At 33.5% G+C, this 20,122-nt stretch overlaps 1 protein-coding gene across 1 annotated transcript in view; it reads left to right on the top strand.

Annotated features, from left to right (window-relative positions):
• Positions 1–1,900: 1,900 nt before the first annotated feature.
• Positions 1,901–20,122, top strand: part of LOC113510628 (protein groucho) — a 69,686-nt gene continuing 51,464 nt past the window's right edge. The window contains exons 1-4 of the mRNA XM_026894093.3: positions 1,901–2,157; positions 10,360–10,457; positions 11,672–11,735; positions 12,646–12,690. Of these exons, the coding sequence (XP_026749894.1) occupies positions 2,089–2,157; positions 10,360–10,457; positions 11,672–11,735; positions 12,646–12,690 (276 nt within the window). The 5' untranslated portion in view covers positions 1,901–2,088. The remainder of the gene's footprint in view (positions 2,158–10,359; positions 10,458–11,671; positions 11,736–12,645; positions 12,691–20,122) is intronic.

The raw sequence follows: 20,122 nt of genomic DNA, 5'->3' as shown, positions 1-20,122 counted from the left end.
AAATATGTTAGCCACAAGACGTTTAAGCTATCGTCTTTTTGAGATACTCTTTCAATATTTGTGTGAATTTTAAAATTCAAAAACCCAGTACGCTGCTTAAAAACTATTTAGGACGCCCCAAGACACTACAAAAACAAGGACATGTCCTGGGAAAACAGGACGGTTGGCAATCCTATAGTCGAACGTCCATATAGGCTACAATAATCGTTTACCATCAGACAGGCTGTATGCTTTTGGTATAAAAAAATTGAATAGAATAATTTTTCATATTCCTGTAAATAATATACTAGTATTTTCTATATTAAGAACATCACATGTTAGTCACTTATCTATATTGACTAGGTGATTAAATTTAAAACAAATATTTATCTATCTAAAATATATTAGATGATGAAATAAACTATTTAGATTTATAAATATAGAAACAAAGCGATTAAACTATAATACTTCTTCACGTTATGAATGAATGAATGAGTATACTTTATTTGCATTATACAATATAGGAAATAAGCAACGCAATTTACAAACTCATCGATACAATTGTATAAGTACAGTAAGGCGGTCTTATTGCTGAGAGCAATCTTTTTTATATAAAAGAAATGTCATGTGTATTAATGAACAGTATAAATACAATAAATTTCTGGGGTTAAAATTATATTAATTTATTAATAAGTAAATTTACTTTCGATTGGGAGATAATACCTACTAGCTTCACAAATTGATGAATTGATGTAGATATATGTTATATATTTGATAGTGTAATATGCCCCTTTGTACAATTATCGCAGTACAAGTTTGTAAATAGATTAAACACGAACACAAGAAGCCATTTAGATTCGTTTATGTTACAGGGCACGCGCGTCATTTTACGCGACCACAAATTGACAAACCGGTAATATAAACTAATGTAATTATAATTATTTATTATTATAGGAAATTATTTGAATAATAGACCACATTAAGCTCAGGCAATTTTATTAAGAAATTATATTAGTTCTCAAAATAGAAACCTAAATCTATGCTCCTAAATTAATATCTATTTATTAGAGAAAAGTTTTAATTCTGAGTGGCTATAATATCACCACTGAGTCGACACTACAGATGTTATAAAACCCAAATTTATACAACAAATTGTTTGTATGCTTATATCGCATAAAAGTTCGGCCAAATGAAAATTTCTTTTTACATATACAATGAAATGAATAATTTTTTTTTTCATTCATTTATTGGCAAGAGCAAAATAATATTCCTATTATATATGGCTTCTTTTATATATTAGAGGGAGACTTTATACACAAGTCTTTTTCATGGTTATCTCTATTCCACTCGTGTTTCTGATATGATGTTGTTTATGTATACATGGAACTGTGTGGAAGTCATTCTGATGGGAGATACTCGCATTGCTAGCAATGGAGTTTTTAAACCCTATTACTAATAACTTAATATTCACTTTTTTTTGGAGAAAAAAAGTATTACGTGAACTTGCAGTAATGTTTAAATCATTACTGTTAAGAACTTCACATATTTTTATTTTCTTGTCACAATTAACGCACATAAACTGACTAAACAAAGCTATAATAGGCACCTATAGGTATCTGTAGCACCAAGTTCAAGCGGAGGAAGTTAAAATGATGTTGTCGCTTGCCGCTACTGACGCCACAAGCAAGATCGCAAAACTCGTGACACCGACACCCCACACCATCCCCTAAGAAAATCCCCAAATAATACGTATCTATTAGAGCGTATATCTCCGATTCGGCTAAAGTATTCCTCAAACATGAAGATAGTCGACGAAAAATTCGAGTGGAGAAAATATGTATGGTAGGCAACGGTATGCGAGCGTGGGGTCGCAGGATGCCGAGGAGATGGGGTAAGGGGGACGAGGTCTCCCCACCCACCGCGCACGCCAGTTCGTCTTTATCATCCGTACGGGTTGGGTGTGTGTCGTTACATTATAATCTTTCCGAGTGAATCGCGTGTGACTGGCCGAGCGGAATCGTGTGTTGTTTTTGTGCTAAGTGGTGTGTGTGCTGTGTCCTGTTTTACTAATAGTGTTGCTGACGATGAGCGCGTGTGTTTGACGTGGGAATGTATCCGAGCGCGGGCGCAATGAACGCTGCCGCAGCCGCCGCTGCCGTGGCGGCCGCTAGGCATCCGGTGAGCGACATATGCACATTATTAATACATGGATACAGTTAATTAACTCGGGACTCGTACTGTTAAGTACTTGAAAAATTCAGTTCTCATCCATATTTTATTTAACACCTAGTTAATATTGTTTACTATAAAACAACGAAAGAATTAGATAACTAGTATTAGCTAACTTGCACATTACTAAATACTTTTACTTTAAATACTAAATTACAAACACTCAACAGGTTCTATTTATTACAAGGGAAATCGTTGTTTAGCTAGTATTTATTAAAAGAATCATATTTATACATTGTAAAAGTCTACCAAGTATTTAAAATTTTAGTATATATATATATATATATACAATATCTTATACCTTACATTATAGTCGAAAAAGGTACAGAATATTTTAACAACCGTTTATTTTTAACATAGAAACATAAATGTGCGTCCCTAAATCTCCCGCGGTGGGGGCGCGACATAACCTGGACCGTCGGATCATTGTCAGGCGCACTCAATTACCCATGAAATTCTCTGCAGAGGATTCCCGTCCATTTTTTGTAAATCAACCTTTTACGCATTACTACATAAACTGTATACAGTAGGTATCTTCATATTTGTGTTATATAAATAGGCAGGTATACATAGTGCATACAAAAGGGACCATGTGTTGTCTTTGCATAGAAGTACTTATTATGTGTTTGTAGAAAATTCAACATTATTGTTTTGTATAAAGAGTATAGTTTTGCATAAAAAGGATCAAACTGACTAACCGCAAACCACATCGCATCTGTCACTGCGTTTCCCCACAAAGACCACAGTTTAAAAATTATTTATTTATAATATCCGTACGTGCAGTACGAATATGTTTTTTCCATATTGAATTGAAATTCGTAAGAATTCATATATCATGACATGATATAATACTGTTCTTGGGAATTTAACAATTATATAATATTAAGTAATAAAAATTCGAAGATCTTTATCTAAAATACAAATATCTAAATCTTTATTTAAAATTTTATTTCCGAAAAAAAAAAAGATTTGAATTTTAACAGTTTGTTATAAGATTAATACGGCAAGATGTAAGAAAATGCTTTTTGATTAGAAATATTTTTTTTTAAACAACTTGGAACAATCAATTTTTGATAAAAAGGGCCACTGTCGTCTATAACATAAAATGAACAATAATACGGACGGACATCACGTGAAATTATCGAAAGCAGTTTTAAATTAATGAGGATATTTTAAAACATACCTGTATAAAAACTACACTTGTAACCTGCTTTTGAAGTCGATTGAAAAATAAATAATATGCTAATTACACTAATTAATACTTAGTTGTAATGGAATAACAATTTTACAAAATTGTTTTGTCGCTGTGGCGAAATGTGATGATACAATTTAAATTAACTACTCTAATAGCGTTTTGTCGCTTGCACCTATTTAATAATTATTACTTACTCCGTTTTTATCCTCCAGTCACGCGATTACCATAAGGCTCCTTACATATAAAAGGTATTCCGAATCATAATGATCGGTGTTGTCTACACAATAGTTGCGATAATTGCCGATGTATTTCTCACGCGCACATACTCGTACAATACACCAGTAACATTTTATTGTTGACTTTCTTAACTATTGCAATCTGAACTCCCCTTTTTATATTTCCTTTTGAACGGGACAAGGCGGTATTACATTTTAGGGCTGTTTCACAACGAATGATGAATTTGCAGGAAGTCGCATTACACACGTTCTTTCATAGGTTTATTTTGTTCAAAAGGATTTTGTGGGTTTACTACGAATTTGCAGATAATGAAACAACCTATACGTAATTAATTGATGGTGTAGGATACGAATATAAACATAAGTGTAAATTGTAAAAGAAGTAACGGAGCTTTATTTTAGAGAGATTTTACTTATATTTTGAGATTTTGTTCAAAATGAAAAAGAGATAGTAGGTAAAATGGTAGACGCACAAAATACTATAATGTAATACATCTAGACGACAAATAAAGGAAAGTTATTAGATAGGTACGTCGATTGCCAACTCATTATAGGTATCATGAGCGTCATAGTATATTTTGTTATGCTCATAGTGCTGTTTGTTTATAGACGACATCGATCATTTTCCATTTGACCATCTGCTTTTTTGCTATTCCAAGTAATCATATTTTCTGAAATTCTATTGTATTCTTATTATTACAGAAAAAAATATTTGGTAAAGTTACGTCAGGTAGATATTTCACATGACCCAGGAATGTTTTACGATGCGGCTCACTTCGCTTTTATGAGTGCTAGTGAGGTGTATACGGGGCGAAAGAGAGGGGGGAGGTGGTGTTAACTTGAATGCCTATTTGTATGTTTGTTCAAAATCCGTGTCGAGTCCTACTCGGTCAATATTTGACTGTTGGTGATACCGCTACGAACAAATGTGATGGATGATATTTGTAAGATGGTCGCTCATCAAATTCTTCCGGTTTCTGTTTTGAAAATTTTGAATTGCCAACCAATTATACTATTTTATTTTAGGTTTGTTGATTGATAAAATATTCCTAATATACAAACACTAGTAAATACAAAAAAAAAAATTAAGTTGATTCATCTTTTTAGGTTAGAAATTATGTTTAAAAATTCTATAATTAACATTTTATTTTAATTTTTTTAATGTCAGTTAATTTCAAATTTTATTGCAACGTTCAGTTCAAAGTAATATTGATTAGGAAATTATGTACTTAATTAAATTCATAGAAGCGTGTTCAACCTACGTGGGTCGCCTGTCGTCTGAAAATAGACTTAGTTTTTGATGAGTTCTAGAAATTGTTATTCAAATAATTACTAATAAAATAAATGGTAATCCCACCATTTTATTTATTGTACATTTAGGTACTTTATTTAGAGTTCAGGTAAATACATAATATCGGTGCCTGCAATTAGGACTGACCAACTATTTAAAATCGTTGAAAAAGGTTGATAGTCGATTTAAGTAATATTCTGAAATTACGATTTTTTTTTATTACTTTAAAGACCGTCTTATACTAATTTTGAACAAATCGAAAAAGAAAATAAGGTTGACAAAAGTAGTAATAAATATAATAACATTTTAATGGTGCTTTTGGTTGTGTGGTCCTGATATAGAATAGGCCACCCCTTCCTTTCCTATAGGTGTCGTAAGAGGCGACTAAGGCACCTTAATTATAGAGGGATGGGCAACAACGTCCCTTTTTAAAATATCTCTAACTGCGATTGCCAATCCGCCTGCCAAGCGTGGCAGTTACTGGCAAAACTTCCTTTATGGGGAAGTCTTCTAAGGAAAGTTTTGCCAGTAGTTTTGGCAGGCTGAAATGATGACTGAAGAGCATTTTACATTGAATAAAAATCTTTATTACCACTGTGCCCAATTTAAGCTCAATGAAATCTTTTAATACCAAAATAAACCATCACACAGACAAGGCCACGACTTTAAGTTGACTTGTCATAAGAAATACTCGACATAAGTCTTAAGTATACATAAGTACCTTAACGATTATGTTTAACTTTATCAGCGGAAACGTATCTCGTCAAATGATGTTATCAGTTTGATAAGTGTCTTGAGTCAATGTTCGCCCAAAATAATTCTTAGCATTCGTAGCGGAGTGTTATCAGTTTGCACAAACAAACCATATGGATTATGCAAACAATGCTTCGTCATAACTCATAGCCGAGATGGTATTGATGTGTTTCGCATTGTATGTACTTTTATATACAGATAAATTTAGTACTTGTCTGCAGAATGTGGAACATTATTATTATACGGTCGCTGACGTGCTAGATTGAACTTTTTACTAGATATTTGTTTTACCCTGGCGGGAAATGATAGATGATGAAAGTGACAATGGAATGAGGTCGGTTGTTAATTGATTGAGGCAAATTCATTAGGAATTAACCAAAATGATTTCTAGAGAGGATGACTTGGAAGTCGATCACATACCCTGTAGGATCCCTGTATCAATATATATTTGGCAGGGTACACCATGTAAGAGGCCTGTTATATGTTAGCAATGGGGACTGCAGTTTCCACTATAAACAAACCTTAAGTAGGCATACAGCTGCTGACGTCGCGATAAACTAAACGTAAATTTAATATATTTTTATCTTTAACATTGGCGTCTTTTTAAAGAAATCACTTGATACCTAATTTCAGATGCACAGAAGTATCAAAATTAGCTAGGCATGGCTAAAAATATTTTAGCAAATTATTCATATTGTTCACTGTTTTAATATTAAAGACTGTTACGCCATTTTAGATCTATTCTTCTATTTTGCATTTTAGTGCACAAAAAGTATTAATGTGACATTAAAATTTGTCTGTATATGTGAAGATTTATAAAATTTTGGATTAGTTTATGGGTCAAACTATTTTATTAAGTGTGGGGGATTTTGTACTTATTAAAATTGGCCTGTATGTAATTCAATTTCATAAAGCAACTACGATGGGATATTAACCAACCGTATTGTACAGCTCTAGGTATCACGTTTCTGAAATAATAAATTCAGCTTTCTGATCCCTGCGCTACCATATGAGTTTACCAATATTTTTTTTTATCAACACATAGGTAATCAATAAAATCTAAAATTAACTATTTGCAACTTTAAATACACTGTCGTAGAGTAGAAAGTGGCTTGGGACAGTTAAGCGTTAAGGCGTTACGTTACAAAGCCAATCTCGGTGTTCAAATATTTGTCTATGCTTGTTTGGTTTGTAAGTGCGAATGGTGTTTAGATGTTTACCGAGCCGCTGAACTTGTGTGTGCTTTCTGTGGAACGGGCAAGCCTCTAATATTACTAATAAATAGTTGACATCGATTCACTTTTCACACATTTCACAAATTGGTCTTTAAAAATTTTCATTCAATTATTTCTTCTTCAAAAGGTCTTATTTATGTTTTTCAGTAAAAAAAAAAATGTTTTACACAAATATGAAGGATACCTTTAGGCAATGCCTCTTTACTACCTACAGACATTTATCTTGAATGTAGCCTATAAAAAAATTAACAAAAGAGAATCCATCCATTCAGTCCTTCCAAAATTCGAATTCCAATAAAAAGAAATCTCCACCTGATTGTACAGGTAGACGTGGGCAGACGGACTTATTCAATAATTTGAAATAAGAACACGTATTTCTTTTTAGATCCATTTAAACGCACTTTGTTTAGTTTTGTTTTTGTGCTTAGTCGCTGTTGGATGCGGGCCTTTCATCCAGACCCTATACACAATACTGCCACTCAAAAACTCCTCATTGTATTTTAATTTGACCTTTTCGGCGATAATTTATGAGAATCTTTTTTTTTTATTATCGTAGGGGAACGTTTACTTAGTGTATTATTGTCGTGGATTATTTTCATTTCTTTTGTGATAGATTTGAATTTGGGATAATCGAAATTGGACTGTTAAGTTAAACATCGATCGAGGGTTATTATGTGAGACATAGGTAAGTTACATTAATTCGTGGGAATTTGTACACGTTAGACGTTACTCTAACATTCAATTATAAGCTAATAATACCTAATTACACGAATGTTGTTAGACGGAAAAATAATTGCCTCTTGTTGCCTTATTATTTTATGATGTTTTAATTTATGTAATTTAAAAGTGCTGCTTTTTACTTTGCCTACTAACATATAACTAAAATATGGTGTAAGTTATATCCAGACTGTCTTATTATGTTAATTAAAATTAACGTGTAATTAATAATCTGTTATACTCAATTATAGACACTTGAGAATAGGCAATGTGTGACGTGTAAGTGCCTACATACAAATTTATTACTGCAATGTATTGAATGTAGTCCCGTCGTAATGTTATTTTATGTGGTGATTTAATCGCGGCCATAAAACACTTAACTACAACGTGCGGTGAGCGAAACACGCCGGCCGCATTAGCGGACCACAGATAAACGCAGAATAAAACAAATAATTAAAGCTAACCCGTATGTAACGTATCCAAATAAAAAGCATGGCGGGGAGTGGGTCGCGCCCTCCGGATTTAGGCTTCATAAACGGGTTGTGTCCTCGTAGATATCCAGCATCAATAAAATATAAAAAATATTATTTGTATTTATTATTCACGTTCTACTAATATTTTATGAGAGTACTTATTAATAAGTCTTATTAAAATTATCATATTTATAGCAGTTATTAGTAGGATTTCTTCTAATGACACGTAACGTTAATATAATAAATGTTAAATTATATTAAATGTTAGTTAGATCCGATTCTTGGTAACAATCCAGTATCGTTTCTGAATTTACTTACTAATTTAAAATTTGTAATCGTCTTATTTATGTTCTTACAAACATTGAGTAAAGCAGAAAAATAATAAGCTGTATTTCTTACAATTGTTTTTATCAGCGTTTTAGTTGTCAGTCAATATTTTAAGGTGAGTACGCATTGGCGGATGCAAGATTTTAGTATTTAGTTTATTGTCACGCCGCGCTAAAGCATCGCTGTATGTTGCGTCTTGCGTCGTGTGGTGATATATCATCATGCATGCCACACGCGAGCGCCCGACTCGCCGCGCCGCTACACGCCTCGGGCTGCTACTGTCGATATCGTTTTGTTCTTGCCTTCAAAATACATTAGTATGTAACTTTCAATTTGCTTTTTATTATCCGATCAAAAGACTTGAACATGGATAAGTAATTGCCAACTATACGAGTCGGAACCTACTTATGGTGTTTTTTGAATATATTTTATAAGCATTTGGCCAATCGTTTCGTGAGGTATTTTATGAGATAGGTTGATAGTACATAAATTGAAAAAGTTTAGAGTATAGACTGATATCATTAAAACTACAGATAAGGTCATAAAAACAAATATGTGTAAGTACAAGTACTCTCGATGTAGTATAAAATATACTGAATCAGTGAATATTAGATAAATATCTTTTTGGAAGATAAAAAATATTAATGCCATTTTATAACTCTTTTATAAATAATATTACTAATTAGATTTATTTCTAAATTGGACCATTATTTCAGTGTGATTAGAAATAAGAAAATATAGAATTCCATTCTATATTATAACGTAAAATTATTACTACGTGAACAAGAGTTAGCTGCGGTTAGACTATCAACGTTGTACCTATTACGTTATTAAGTGCGATCGCCCATTACAGCATGCACATCGGTGTCGAGGCGCCCGACCGCAAGGCTATCTCCTGTGGTTACATTCACTAAATTCCCGGCCACATTTTTTAAGAGCCCGATTGTCCGCAGCTCCATTTACAACGTCTACACGCCGCAGCAGTTCCTTTTACGCTTTTATTTACGCTCCTTTTATTATTTTTAAAGTCCGTTTGTTCCTCGCGCCGGCTCCGAGCGGCGGTTATTTATTTTTTGCCGCCAGCCTCCGGCGACCGTGTGTTGTTGTGTCCCTCGCTTTATTTTTATTTTCGTGCTTCTTATTATGGAGTTAGTTTTTTTTCTTTATTATTACGTGCTCGCGTGTTCGCGTTACTTTATTTTTGTGTTAAGAGGCGAGCGGTCGACGTTGTTTATTTTTTTTTATTAATCGAGACTCACACCGAATTATGGTCATTAAAGGATAATTTGTATTATGGTAATTTGGGATGCGTGTAATTTTTGTTTCGTGATAGGAATGTTTTTGTGCCGAGACCAAGATTGATGGGTGGTGATCGTGCCCGCGTTACATGCATTTAATATTTCGATATGATTGTACTTATGTCAACCGTAAACAATTGTTTGCAGTAACCTGCAGCTTATTCGGGCAAAAGTATTTTAGATGTAATTCGGTTCGAATTCTTTTTCGTCATGCCAATAGACACAATTGACATTACGTATTCATTCTAATAATTAATCACAATATCATCAAATATTTTTTGTTTCTCAGTTGACAACTCAATTGACTAGTACTTATTTGACTTAAACCATTCGCTTAAGGTGCTTATTTTTATTTAGATATATGGATGGCTCTATATTACGCATGGATTAGGCTCACTTATAATAATAATACTTATTTTATAAATATGAAAATAAGTTTTTTTATAGGAGTATGATAATTGTATTAAAATTATTAAAATTTAAATATACATATTTATAAAATTTTTTATAGATTAGACACATACACAAATATACTACCCATCCCTTCGCATATACACGCACCAAGGATTTGAACGAATTCTAAGGTTATCTATTTTTTTTTCTAATATTGTTTTCTCTCTTTTCAGGGTCCACCGCAACCCGGCCAACCTATCAAATTTACTGTAGGTGAATCCTGTGATAGGATTAAAGAGGAATTTAATTTTCTTCAGGCACAATATCATAAGTAAGTTGTATTATGTTACATAGATAAGTCAGTACATGATAAACTATATCAAATAATTTTTACGTGTATACATACTAATGTAGAAAAAATGTGAATCATTTTCTTTTTACTGAGCTATTAGGGTATCTACATTGTATTTTTGTTAATAGCTACTATTATGTCGTTCACGTGTAATTGTTACCATCTGTGTACTTATATTTTGGCTCCAAATTGTCTGTTTAACAATTTGCAACAATATTATTATTATACATATGTATATATATATATATAGTACATATGTATATATATATATATATAGTAAAGTTACGTACAATGTAGACAGTTCCTTACCAGATGAGTAAGAATATAATGTTTACCGTAAAATGTTACTGATATAGTAGTAACACTGACAAAGTTTAAAAACAAAGTAAAAAATTCATCCGGCATTTTGTTACCGGAATATAGTGGAATCACCCTTAGGTATTTAACTGTCCCTTCAACTCAGCCCCTTTTAACATTCTCTACCTTTCGACCCATCGTCACATTATTGATAATCAAATTTTTTAAATTATCTTGAATGCTTTTAAAACGAAAAAAAAATCTAGGTAGATAAGAAGATATGTAATACTCATAAGTATATTTATGTATACAGATATATATTTCCAAAATGACTTCCTTATATACCCAATATTACCTTATTAATTATATAGAATCTAAGATATAAATCTTAAAGTTATAAATACAAGATGAAATTAATAAAGTTCTTATATAACCATAAACTGTTAACAATTAACATGGAATATCATCTATTAAATATTTGATTGTCTAATATATAACTTAATCTATTCATTATGTAAATATATCTGTAATAGGTATGAGTCTTGAAAAGAAACTGAACAGACGAACGACGACGCGACGGCACGATAAAAAACTAACCATAACAAGTCTGACCTACTACAGCGATAACAGTTCTTATAACAAGCTGTTTGTTATATATAAATTCTTATCTTACTAAATTACAAGTGCTCTCTAAATAGAAACGTCGAGTGCGTGGGATTTGGTTGTTAAGTGCCTACCTACCTACTAATTATCTATAAGTAATTGTAGGTTAATAACGCACATTAAATAACAATTTGTTTAACAGCTCCGTTTATAGCTAAATTACCAAAAATTACCTCTCTCTCTCTCGAACCCCATTAAGCGTGTAATAACGTTTTTTTTTTCATTTGTTACAGTTTAAAATTAGAATGTGAAAAATTGGCTAGTGAAAAAATTGAAATACAGAGGCATTATGTTATGGTGAGTAACAATTATATTTATATCATTATTTATATTATTATTTATTTATTTATATTATTATTTTGTAAATTGGGAATTTAGCACAAAAGAAAAAGACAATAGTTCGATAGCTAAAATACGTTTATAAAATGTTTGACGTTTTCGTGAATAAGGGAGTTAACAGCAATAAACGCTAGTACCTACTGGAAACATATACGTCAATTTATCAGCTGGAATCATTGAAGGGAGCAACTAATTTAACGGTTGGATAGAGATGTTTATCAAATGTGGCATTCGTTCTGGCGTGTATAATCAATAAAATATGTTTCTTTTGTTCAACGCCCACATGTCGGCTATTATTTTTCTATTCGATTGGATCAATCCATTTCGTCCACTCGGGCTGGCCGTGACCGAATGAGTTGTTCATACGAAATGTTTATAAGGATTCTTTTCATGTGAATACTGATATCAAAACTAACCAGAAACACAGAGTAATGTTTATGGATAAGATTATTAGGCTATTAATCAAACTAATGATTACGTCTGATCCGTTGAAAACATATGTAAGCGTTGATAGCTGAACGTTTCTCGCAATAACATGCCTGCGTTTGTCAGGAAAATGTATAGCGTATTTTGGCATGCTTTAATCCCTGAATATGCGCTCCGTTCAGATATGAATCACGATTAAGTGTAGCCAAATCGCTCGCAATTTATTTTAATACGCTTGAGAGAAAATTTTCTTAGAGAATTTTTATGTGTCGAGAACACTTCTGGCCCGCGTCCAAACTGCGCCGTTGCGGATGTTTGGTCACTCGCCTCCTATAATTTGAGGAAGCCAATCTGTGCCAAAAGCTTTCATGTCACACTACCGATGTTACATTTTCACACATATTGTAATCGATTCGACTAATGCTTCTTGTTTATGTTTCAGTACTATGAAATGTCTTACGGCCTCAATGTGGAAATGCATAAACAGGTATGTACAACTACATTTTATATTATAGATATTAAAAATATAGTATTCCTAATTTTTTTAATAATTATAAATGAATAATAGAGCTAGTCTAATAAGTTCGCAGAGCAAACTTTGTTAAATAGATTTAATTTATGTACTAATAAATTTCCATATTCCAATAACGTTAAATTTTTTTGTAACGAATATTGTGCCGAAAGGAGGAAAGGTGTATTTTATTAGCGGTCGGGCAAATTGGCGCTGAGGGAAATGTTGTAAAAGTAAAAAAACGTGTTATTGCGCTGTGCCTGTTTGTTGGATTTCGTTGTTTGACAGCGCACCCCGCGGCCACGGGGGTTGTTTGAGGTTGTTTGTCGACTGCGAAGGTCGGGAGGAGTAGGGAGCGGGGGGGGGGGGGGCGTTCTCTGCACAAACTGTTCTGTTGACGTTTTGGTTTTTAATTTTCACAAATGTTTCGCAAAGTTATTTTTGTTACCCTAATTTTAGAGCTTCGCGCTCTTTACAAAATGAAAATAATAAATTGTCTGACAATCATGGTAGCGGCGGTTACGATAATGTTGTGATGGCGTTTATCAATACATTACGATCGTAATATTAGTGGGGGAGCGTCATTGAACAAGCTCCCCTAGGTACTGTGCGACCAGTATATCCACTACCTATAAGTTACTGTTATTGACGCTTAGCATTACAAAAGAGAGATTAATATGTATAAAAATAGGGTGTCTATTTAAGTAAGGAGATTGAAAAAACCAAAAATAATTAATATATATTACAATTAGATAAAAGATATTAACTAACACTTTTATATAATTAGTTTTGATAAGACCTATTTCTAAAGTCAGAAATTGGAAGTTAAAAGTTCAATTGCCGACGTTATTTTTAAATAGGTATAGGCAGTGTCAGTATTATAAAGATAATATTTTAAAGCAATAAATATGTATTCTACCACAAATATATAAATTACATCTGTAATAAAACATTATTATATGTACTTATGTTAAGTGTAGACACCTGAATGTAAGGATACAATATTCTATTTACTTACACTTTATGAATAAAACGAAAATAATGGACAGCACTTGGAGTACAATTAAATATGTTATCGCTACAGCAATCTTTTACAGACAAACTTTGTGTAAAACATGCAAATTACGAGATGATATATAAGAGTAAAAGAAATAAATATGTATAGACTTATTGACAACCCTAAAAGTTTGTCGCTGCCAATAGATATTATATCTTGCAGAGTCTTCTCACAGCCGTAGGCGACCCTTGATCTGCAGGGGTTCCGTAGTAATCTGTTGATTTTACGCTCGCTAACACAGCCCCTAGACCTAGGGCGGGCGCCATATTATAACCCTCCTTTTAATTATAGCTATATTTTAGCACGTTTTCAAATATGAAATAAAATCAATATTTAACATTTTATGAAATACAGTTTCACACATTATTTCCCATGTGAATTTTTTAATACGAAACATATGTTTCTGCTTTAATCGAATATTAATTGCGCTCGTTTAAATGACGATACCCGTTTATGGTTCAAGGTTAATAACCTTAATTAATCAGAAGCCATGTCGGGGTTATAATGACTAAAGCTTTCATTGATTCCAAAAGTACTGGCGAACAAGAACTTGTACCAATTATGCAAATAAAATCGACGATCGAACGGGTGGTGTTCTTTATTTAAATCGCTCGATATATTTTTTTTATTATGACGAATAAACCTTTCAAGTTCTGCAGCACGATAAATCCGGCGACGGCACTACGATTAATATTTGTTTAGGGTCTGGCAAACTAGCAACGAGGGTGATTACGAAGGGTTGTATTGTTTGCCTCTGTGGCGGACAGATGGCGGCCTCCTTCAGCTCAATGCTTGAATGCGCTATTTAGCGTATACTGGCGCGCTTCATTGTAATGGATTATTACATTATCACTTAACACGCTCAGTGGAGCGAGAACCAGAGTAGTTACCCTTCCAACTTTGTTAAGCTCTTATTGCGCTTCATGCAAACGTTATGTTATAAAAATATGTTAAATATTTTTGTCTCTGCTCTATAGTGCTAGTTTATTGGTAGTCTTCACGCGATTATCATTTCAGATTGAAGACTCAATAAAATCAGGTTGATGTTTAACATTTGACAAGTGAAATTGAACTACTCCTTAGATAGTATGATATATGTGAATAAAGTATATATGTGTTAGAGATATATTACGATTATTTTTTTTGTATCTACATATATAATTACGTACAGTTTGTATATACATATTTTTAATAGCTTTTCAAAAATTTACAAAACAATCTCAGAAAAATGTATACAAATTTACCATAGACAAATTTAGCGTCTGACAGTTCAGCTAATTTGAAATTATACTCATAAATCACGTATTTCTAACCTTTACGAGTGAGTAATTTAATAATAGCAGATTGTTTTTTTATGAATAGAACCTCTTGTCAAATTATTGACATCTATAAATCAATTTAGTTAATTACTCTTTACAAAGTTCTCCTTTCATGGTTAGTCCACAAAAATGCCATTTTTTTTTAAATGGAGAAAGGTAGTATCCTCATAAATTATATTGCAGTATCCACATTGCAATGGAAAAATGTTTTAGTTTTGTCTATTTAGTACTCGATGCAATATTGCTCTGCGCTGAACAATCATCCGCGCGTCGCGTCGTGATCGCGCCGCATTCGTCTCCGTGACCGCGTCTAACTCGCGTTTTCCGCTCTTTCTGACGGCGACTAATTGCTTAGATTTTCTTTTGTTAGTCTCGGAGTCAAGTCGTAGTCAGACCGTGTCCAATCACACCTACTTATGCTGTGAATTGATTGTTTCGTCTTTGTGTTACTATATCGACACGAAGACTTATTGTTCTGTGTTTCGAGCTATTATTTACGCCCGAGCTGACTTTCACGCTGCCGATTATAGCAACGGTTTCCATGTTCACTGTCAATCTTTAAATTGCTGTCATAATTATATACAGAACCCTTACTGAGTATTATAAATATGAAAATTAGTTTCTCATCTTGACAGTTTAACCAATTATAAACTTGTGCATACACCTTTTTATCATGGAAAAGGACATGGCAACTTGATATACTATGATGATACAGACTTCAATACTACTAGATTAAAATGTGTTCCCTTGGAATAAATTAAGTACTTACCAGTATATTCACGCGACGCCGCGGGTAACAGCTAGTAGTTTAATAACGCTCGCAACATGCAAATCGGATGCTCTCTACAACGGGTGAAGTGAAGAGTAATAAATTTATAACGGTGGTGGAGTGCTATCATGAAGTGTCACGAATGTTGAGAGACAATAGGGTTGCGCGGAGTGCGAGCTTGACGCGGCGGGATGTCGATAAAATACTATGTCGAGGTTTATGAGTGTTGACACCCCTGGCGCTGAGTCCGCTCCAGCGCCCAACGCATTTCCCACCCTCCGCTGACACGCTCGTTATGAAATATCAATGATGCGGGAACTCGGTGTTCGGTTTGATAATGTTTGTAGTTCTTTGATATAGGCCAACTGTACGCTTCGATAAGCTCGTAATCTTAATTACTGACGATAAAAATAATATAGTGCAATCAAAACGATGCTTAATTATACATTTCATTTCATTGATAAATAATGCAATAATTTAATATCTATAAATAAACAAGTAGATACCGATTTACTCATAAAATTTTTGCACTTACTTAAGGGGCATACTCAAATTAAATATACAATATATGTATGTATATTCCCCTTTAAACAGATTATTGAAGTTACTTTTAATATCTATAAAAAAAAATTACGTTTATATAGCTTTAAAATAACAGTAAGATCACAAAGTACGGACGGATCATAGTCATGTCAATATAATAAGTTAACGTCAAATTTTTTATGTAAGCAATGATATTATGATTATATATATATGATTACATAATAAGCCCTTTAAATTACGTGAAACTATTATTGTAACTGGCAACCTAAAACATCAGTTTAAAATAAAAACATATAGATAAACTAGGTTATCGTCAGTTTTAAAATGTATACTATTAATATTGACTATTACACAAATCAATAGTTTACGCAAACAAACCAACCACTACAACTTTAATATTAGTACAAAAACAAGTCATAAAAGACTCCAATTAATAAACAAAGAATAAAATCCGCCGCCCGCTACTGTACTTTGGCCGTATAATTTAATAATTTAGGGGTTATTGCGATTCCGTCCACGCCACTGGCCCTCGTCTTGATGCGCTTTCAAATTATTCATACGCGGGGCGGAGGACTGTTTACCCTTGCGTTAGGGTGCGTCCACACCCGCCGGCTCTCATTGATAAAAACACTGCACGTGCTCGATCCGCTTACCCACTGTTTATAATGAAACCAGGGGTTTGTGCAACGCAACTAATCCTGTTTGTTTTATTTCACTATACAATTTTTGTCGGTAGAAACAAGTATTTATCTATTTATTGTATTTTTATTTGTATGTTTGTTTTAATACAATATAATAAGTTTATGTTTTACATTATTACTTTTGAATATTTTGTAAGCAACTACGAAAAAAGACGATTCTTTATTTGCCTGTATTTTTTGTGTGTATGATATCTTCCACAAGTCTGAATTAATTTTGATATAACTGTATAATCGGATTTACTCTTGTTATTGGCCCTTTAATAGACTTAGTCACGATAATTTTTATTGTGCAGCAAATTTACACAAAATTTGATAACTATTTTGTATCAGAGTATTGTCATAATCTCATATCATTAGAGAGTGATAATGTACTTATCTAACTGTTTAAACTTTACCGAGTAGGAAAATATTACACTGCTATGTTCATCGTAGCATTCAGTATACCGTATCAAATTATAACTGTTGATCGTTCACATCAACATGCTGGTACGAAGTCATCAAGGGTCCCCGCATAATAGGCGCGCTATCTCTTATGAACATCTACAGACGGATACAGCTCTGTGAATTGTCTAAATGTACGCAACAACTCACAATGAACGCTCGGTCGCCCCTCGTTTTAAAAGCGAAATTATCTCTCCATCTACTACAGGGTGCGCGGGCCCGGTCGGGCGTCGCGCGGCAGATGGCGCTTGCAATAAAACCACTAAACGCGATATCGCTCGCTGCCCCTCCGCTTTATTATTTGATCGGGGAGCCAAATTAAAGGATTTGCCGTGCCTAACCCCTCGACGGCGACCCTCGCCCGCCAACAATCACCTCTGTATTAAGTCTAATTGTGTTTTCAAATTCGGCTCCTATAATGCCAGGGGACGCGATGTGCGTCATGTGAAAAAATAAGGCACATTCACCCCATGTCGCTTTATTAAATTTCCTTTGTACAGCGTGTTTTTCGCGTAACAGCGTTTACCGGAATTGTTCTCAATAATGTAACATTAATCAAATATATTAAACAATATTTTAATGCAACGGTCGTGCGTGTTAAGTTATCCCGTGCCTGTGTAATGTGGCCATGAACACTCGTGACTAATAAACACAGTTTTATTGCCGGTGCCAGCCCAGACCACGCAATCTAATGCCGTAATGCGTGTAAAGTACTTACTCGCTCGACGTTCGCTATCTTGCTGATATACATTAATCTCGATACATCACTGCTTTTGTGTTGTGATACATCTTGGGATTTATTGTTACTCAGTGATTGATTATTCTTTATTTTTTTATCTTGACACATTGTATTGTATTGCTCGGATCAAGTTTCTACGTATTATGTTAAAAAATATTTTTAAGTGCGTAATTCTACATTCGTGAATTTACACATAACACTATTAGCTACTTGTAATATATGTAATCGTCGTTGAGTTCTTGTCTATAAGTGAACAGCCTATAGATAGAAATAGGGCTGGTCCGTGTTAGCCGGCAGTGTTCACAGTGCTCCCTACACATTTAACGATATTCTACCATTTCTATTGGTTAATTTATCACCCCTCGCCAGCGGCGACGGCGCGAAACTAATTACATTGAATACGACGTTCGCAACGCGGGCTGCCTTAATTGCACTGATTGAGACACGGATATTGGTTTGGAAACAGTTTACGTTGATGTCATACAAAATTCGAGTCGACCGCTCATGTTCCATCGATGCTCGCGCGTAAAATGGACCTCATGAATTATGGACGTCTCGTCCACTCCTTGACTCTTCATTTAAAATAGACGATTTCTATTCGGCTCGTAAACTACACGCCTATGAGTCATTCATTTTCCATTCACGGTAATAGGCCGTAAAACTGCAGTTCTGACGACATTAGAATTTTAAGAGGCGGCATATATTTGTTGCGTTCATTAAAATAAATAAATGTTTGAAATTTTCGGCATGTAAGTACGCGTGATTGTTCTATTGGGGTTCTCAGGTATTAACATACAGAGTGTATCATTAAATCTCGGTAACGTTATAACAAAAACGATAACAGTTGTACAGCGGTGGGTAGTCTATACAAATAGAGCGAAACAATGCAAACAGGAGGGCGAAGGGGTGAAGTACGAATACATGGGGTGGCGACCCTCGCAGCTATTGACGGGTGAGACTCTCACAATCTGATAGTTGCTTCGCAATACACTTTGCCACGCATTCAAGTGCACTTTATGTTTATTTTGAATCATTACTTTAGAGAATAAAATTTAATGTATTGAATTAAACTTATTATTTTTATTTGGTACTAGGATACGACTTTGTCCGCTTAAGTATCTTTCGATGTCTATAATTTTTCACGCCTGTAGCTATTGCATTATTATAGAGACAATTGTTAAATTGTACGTAGTCACGTACAGATAAACAAGAATGTTTTAACGTTTAATTAGAGTTTTGTAATGTTCAAGTTGAGTTAGAAATTATAAAATATACATCAAAATAAATGAATTTGAACATTTTAAAATAACAAGCTGTATGTCTTCTTTTTGATTTTTTATTTGTCCTTACATAGCTATATGTATATATATAAGTATATTATATCTGTTGCCCGCGATTTTACTCGCATAGTGTCCCATTAAGTTGAAATTTTCAAAAATGTTTCCTTAACAAATGCTTACATCATTTTTATCATCATCACTACAGAGTATAAAACAATGTCGCTGTCACTGTCTGTCCGTCCGTTTATGTGTATAATACATGCATAATATTCTAGACAAACACTGATAAATTTAGAGGTTTCTAATGTGATGTAAATAAACACATTTTTTTGCTCTTACATTGCCAACGCTGGCTGAACCCTACGAGATAAATCAAAATAATGTACTACAGTATTGTACACCTTAAGAAGGTCAACAAAAAAGTCCGCGATGGAATTTGTCTATCTCTTAAGGATAACCCACAATAATTATTTTTTATCCTTTACATTTTAGGAGAAAAAAATACTTATTTACGAAGTTATTTTAAACAATACAGCACTATTTTTTATCCAATTAAGTA

Source organism: Galleria mellonella, unplaced genomic scaffold (genome assembly GCF_026898425.1).
Source record: "Galleria mellonella isolate WM207_F2 unplaced genomic scaffold, CSIRO_AGI_GalMel_v1 utg32, whole genome shotgun sequence".
Lineage (NCBI taxonomy): Eukaryota > Metazoa > Arthropoda > Insecta > Lepidoptera > Pyralidae > Galleria > Galleria mellonella.
Note: the sequence above shows the minus strand (reverse complement) of the source record. Positions and strands in the feature narration are given on the sequence as shown.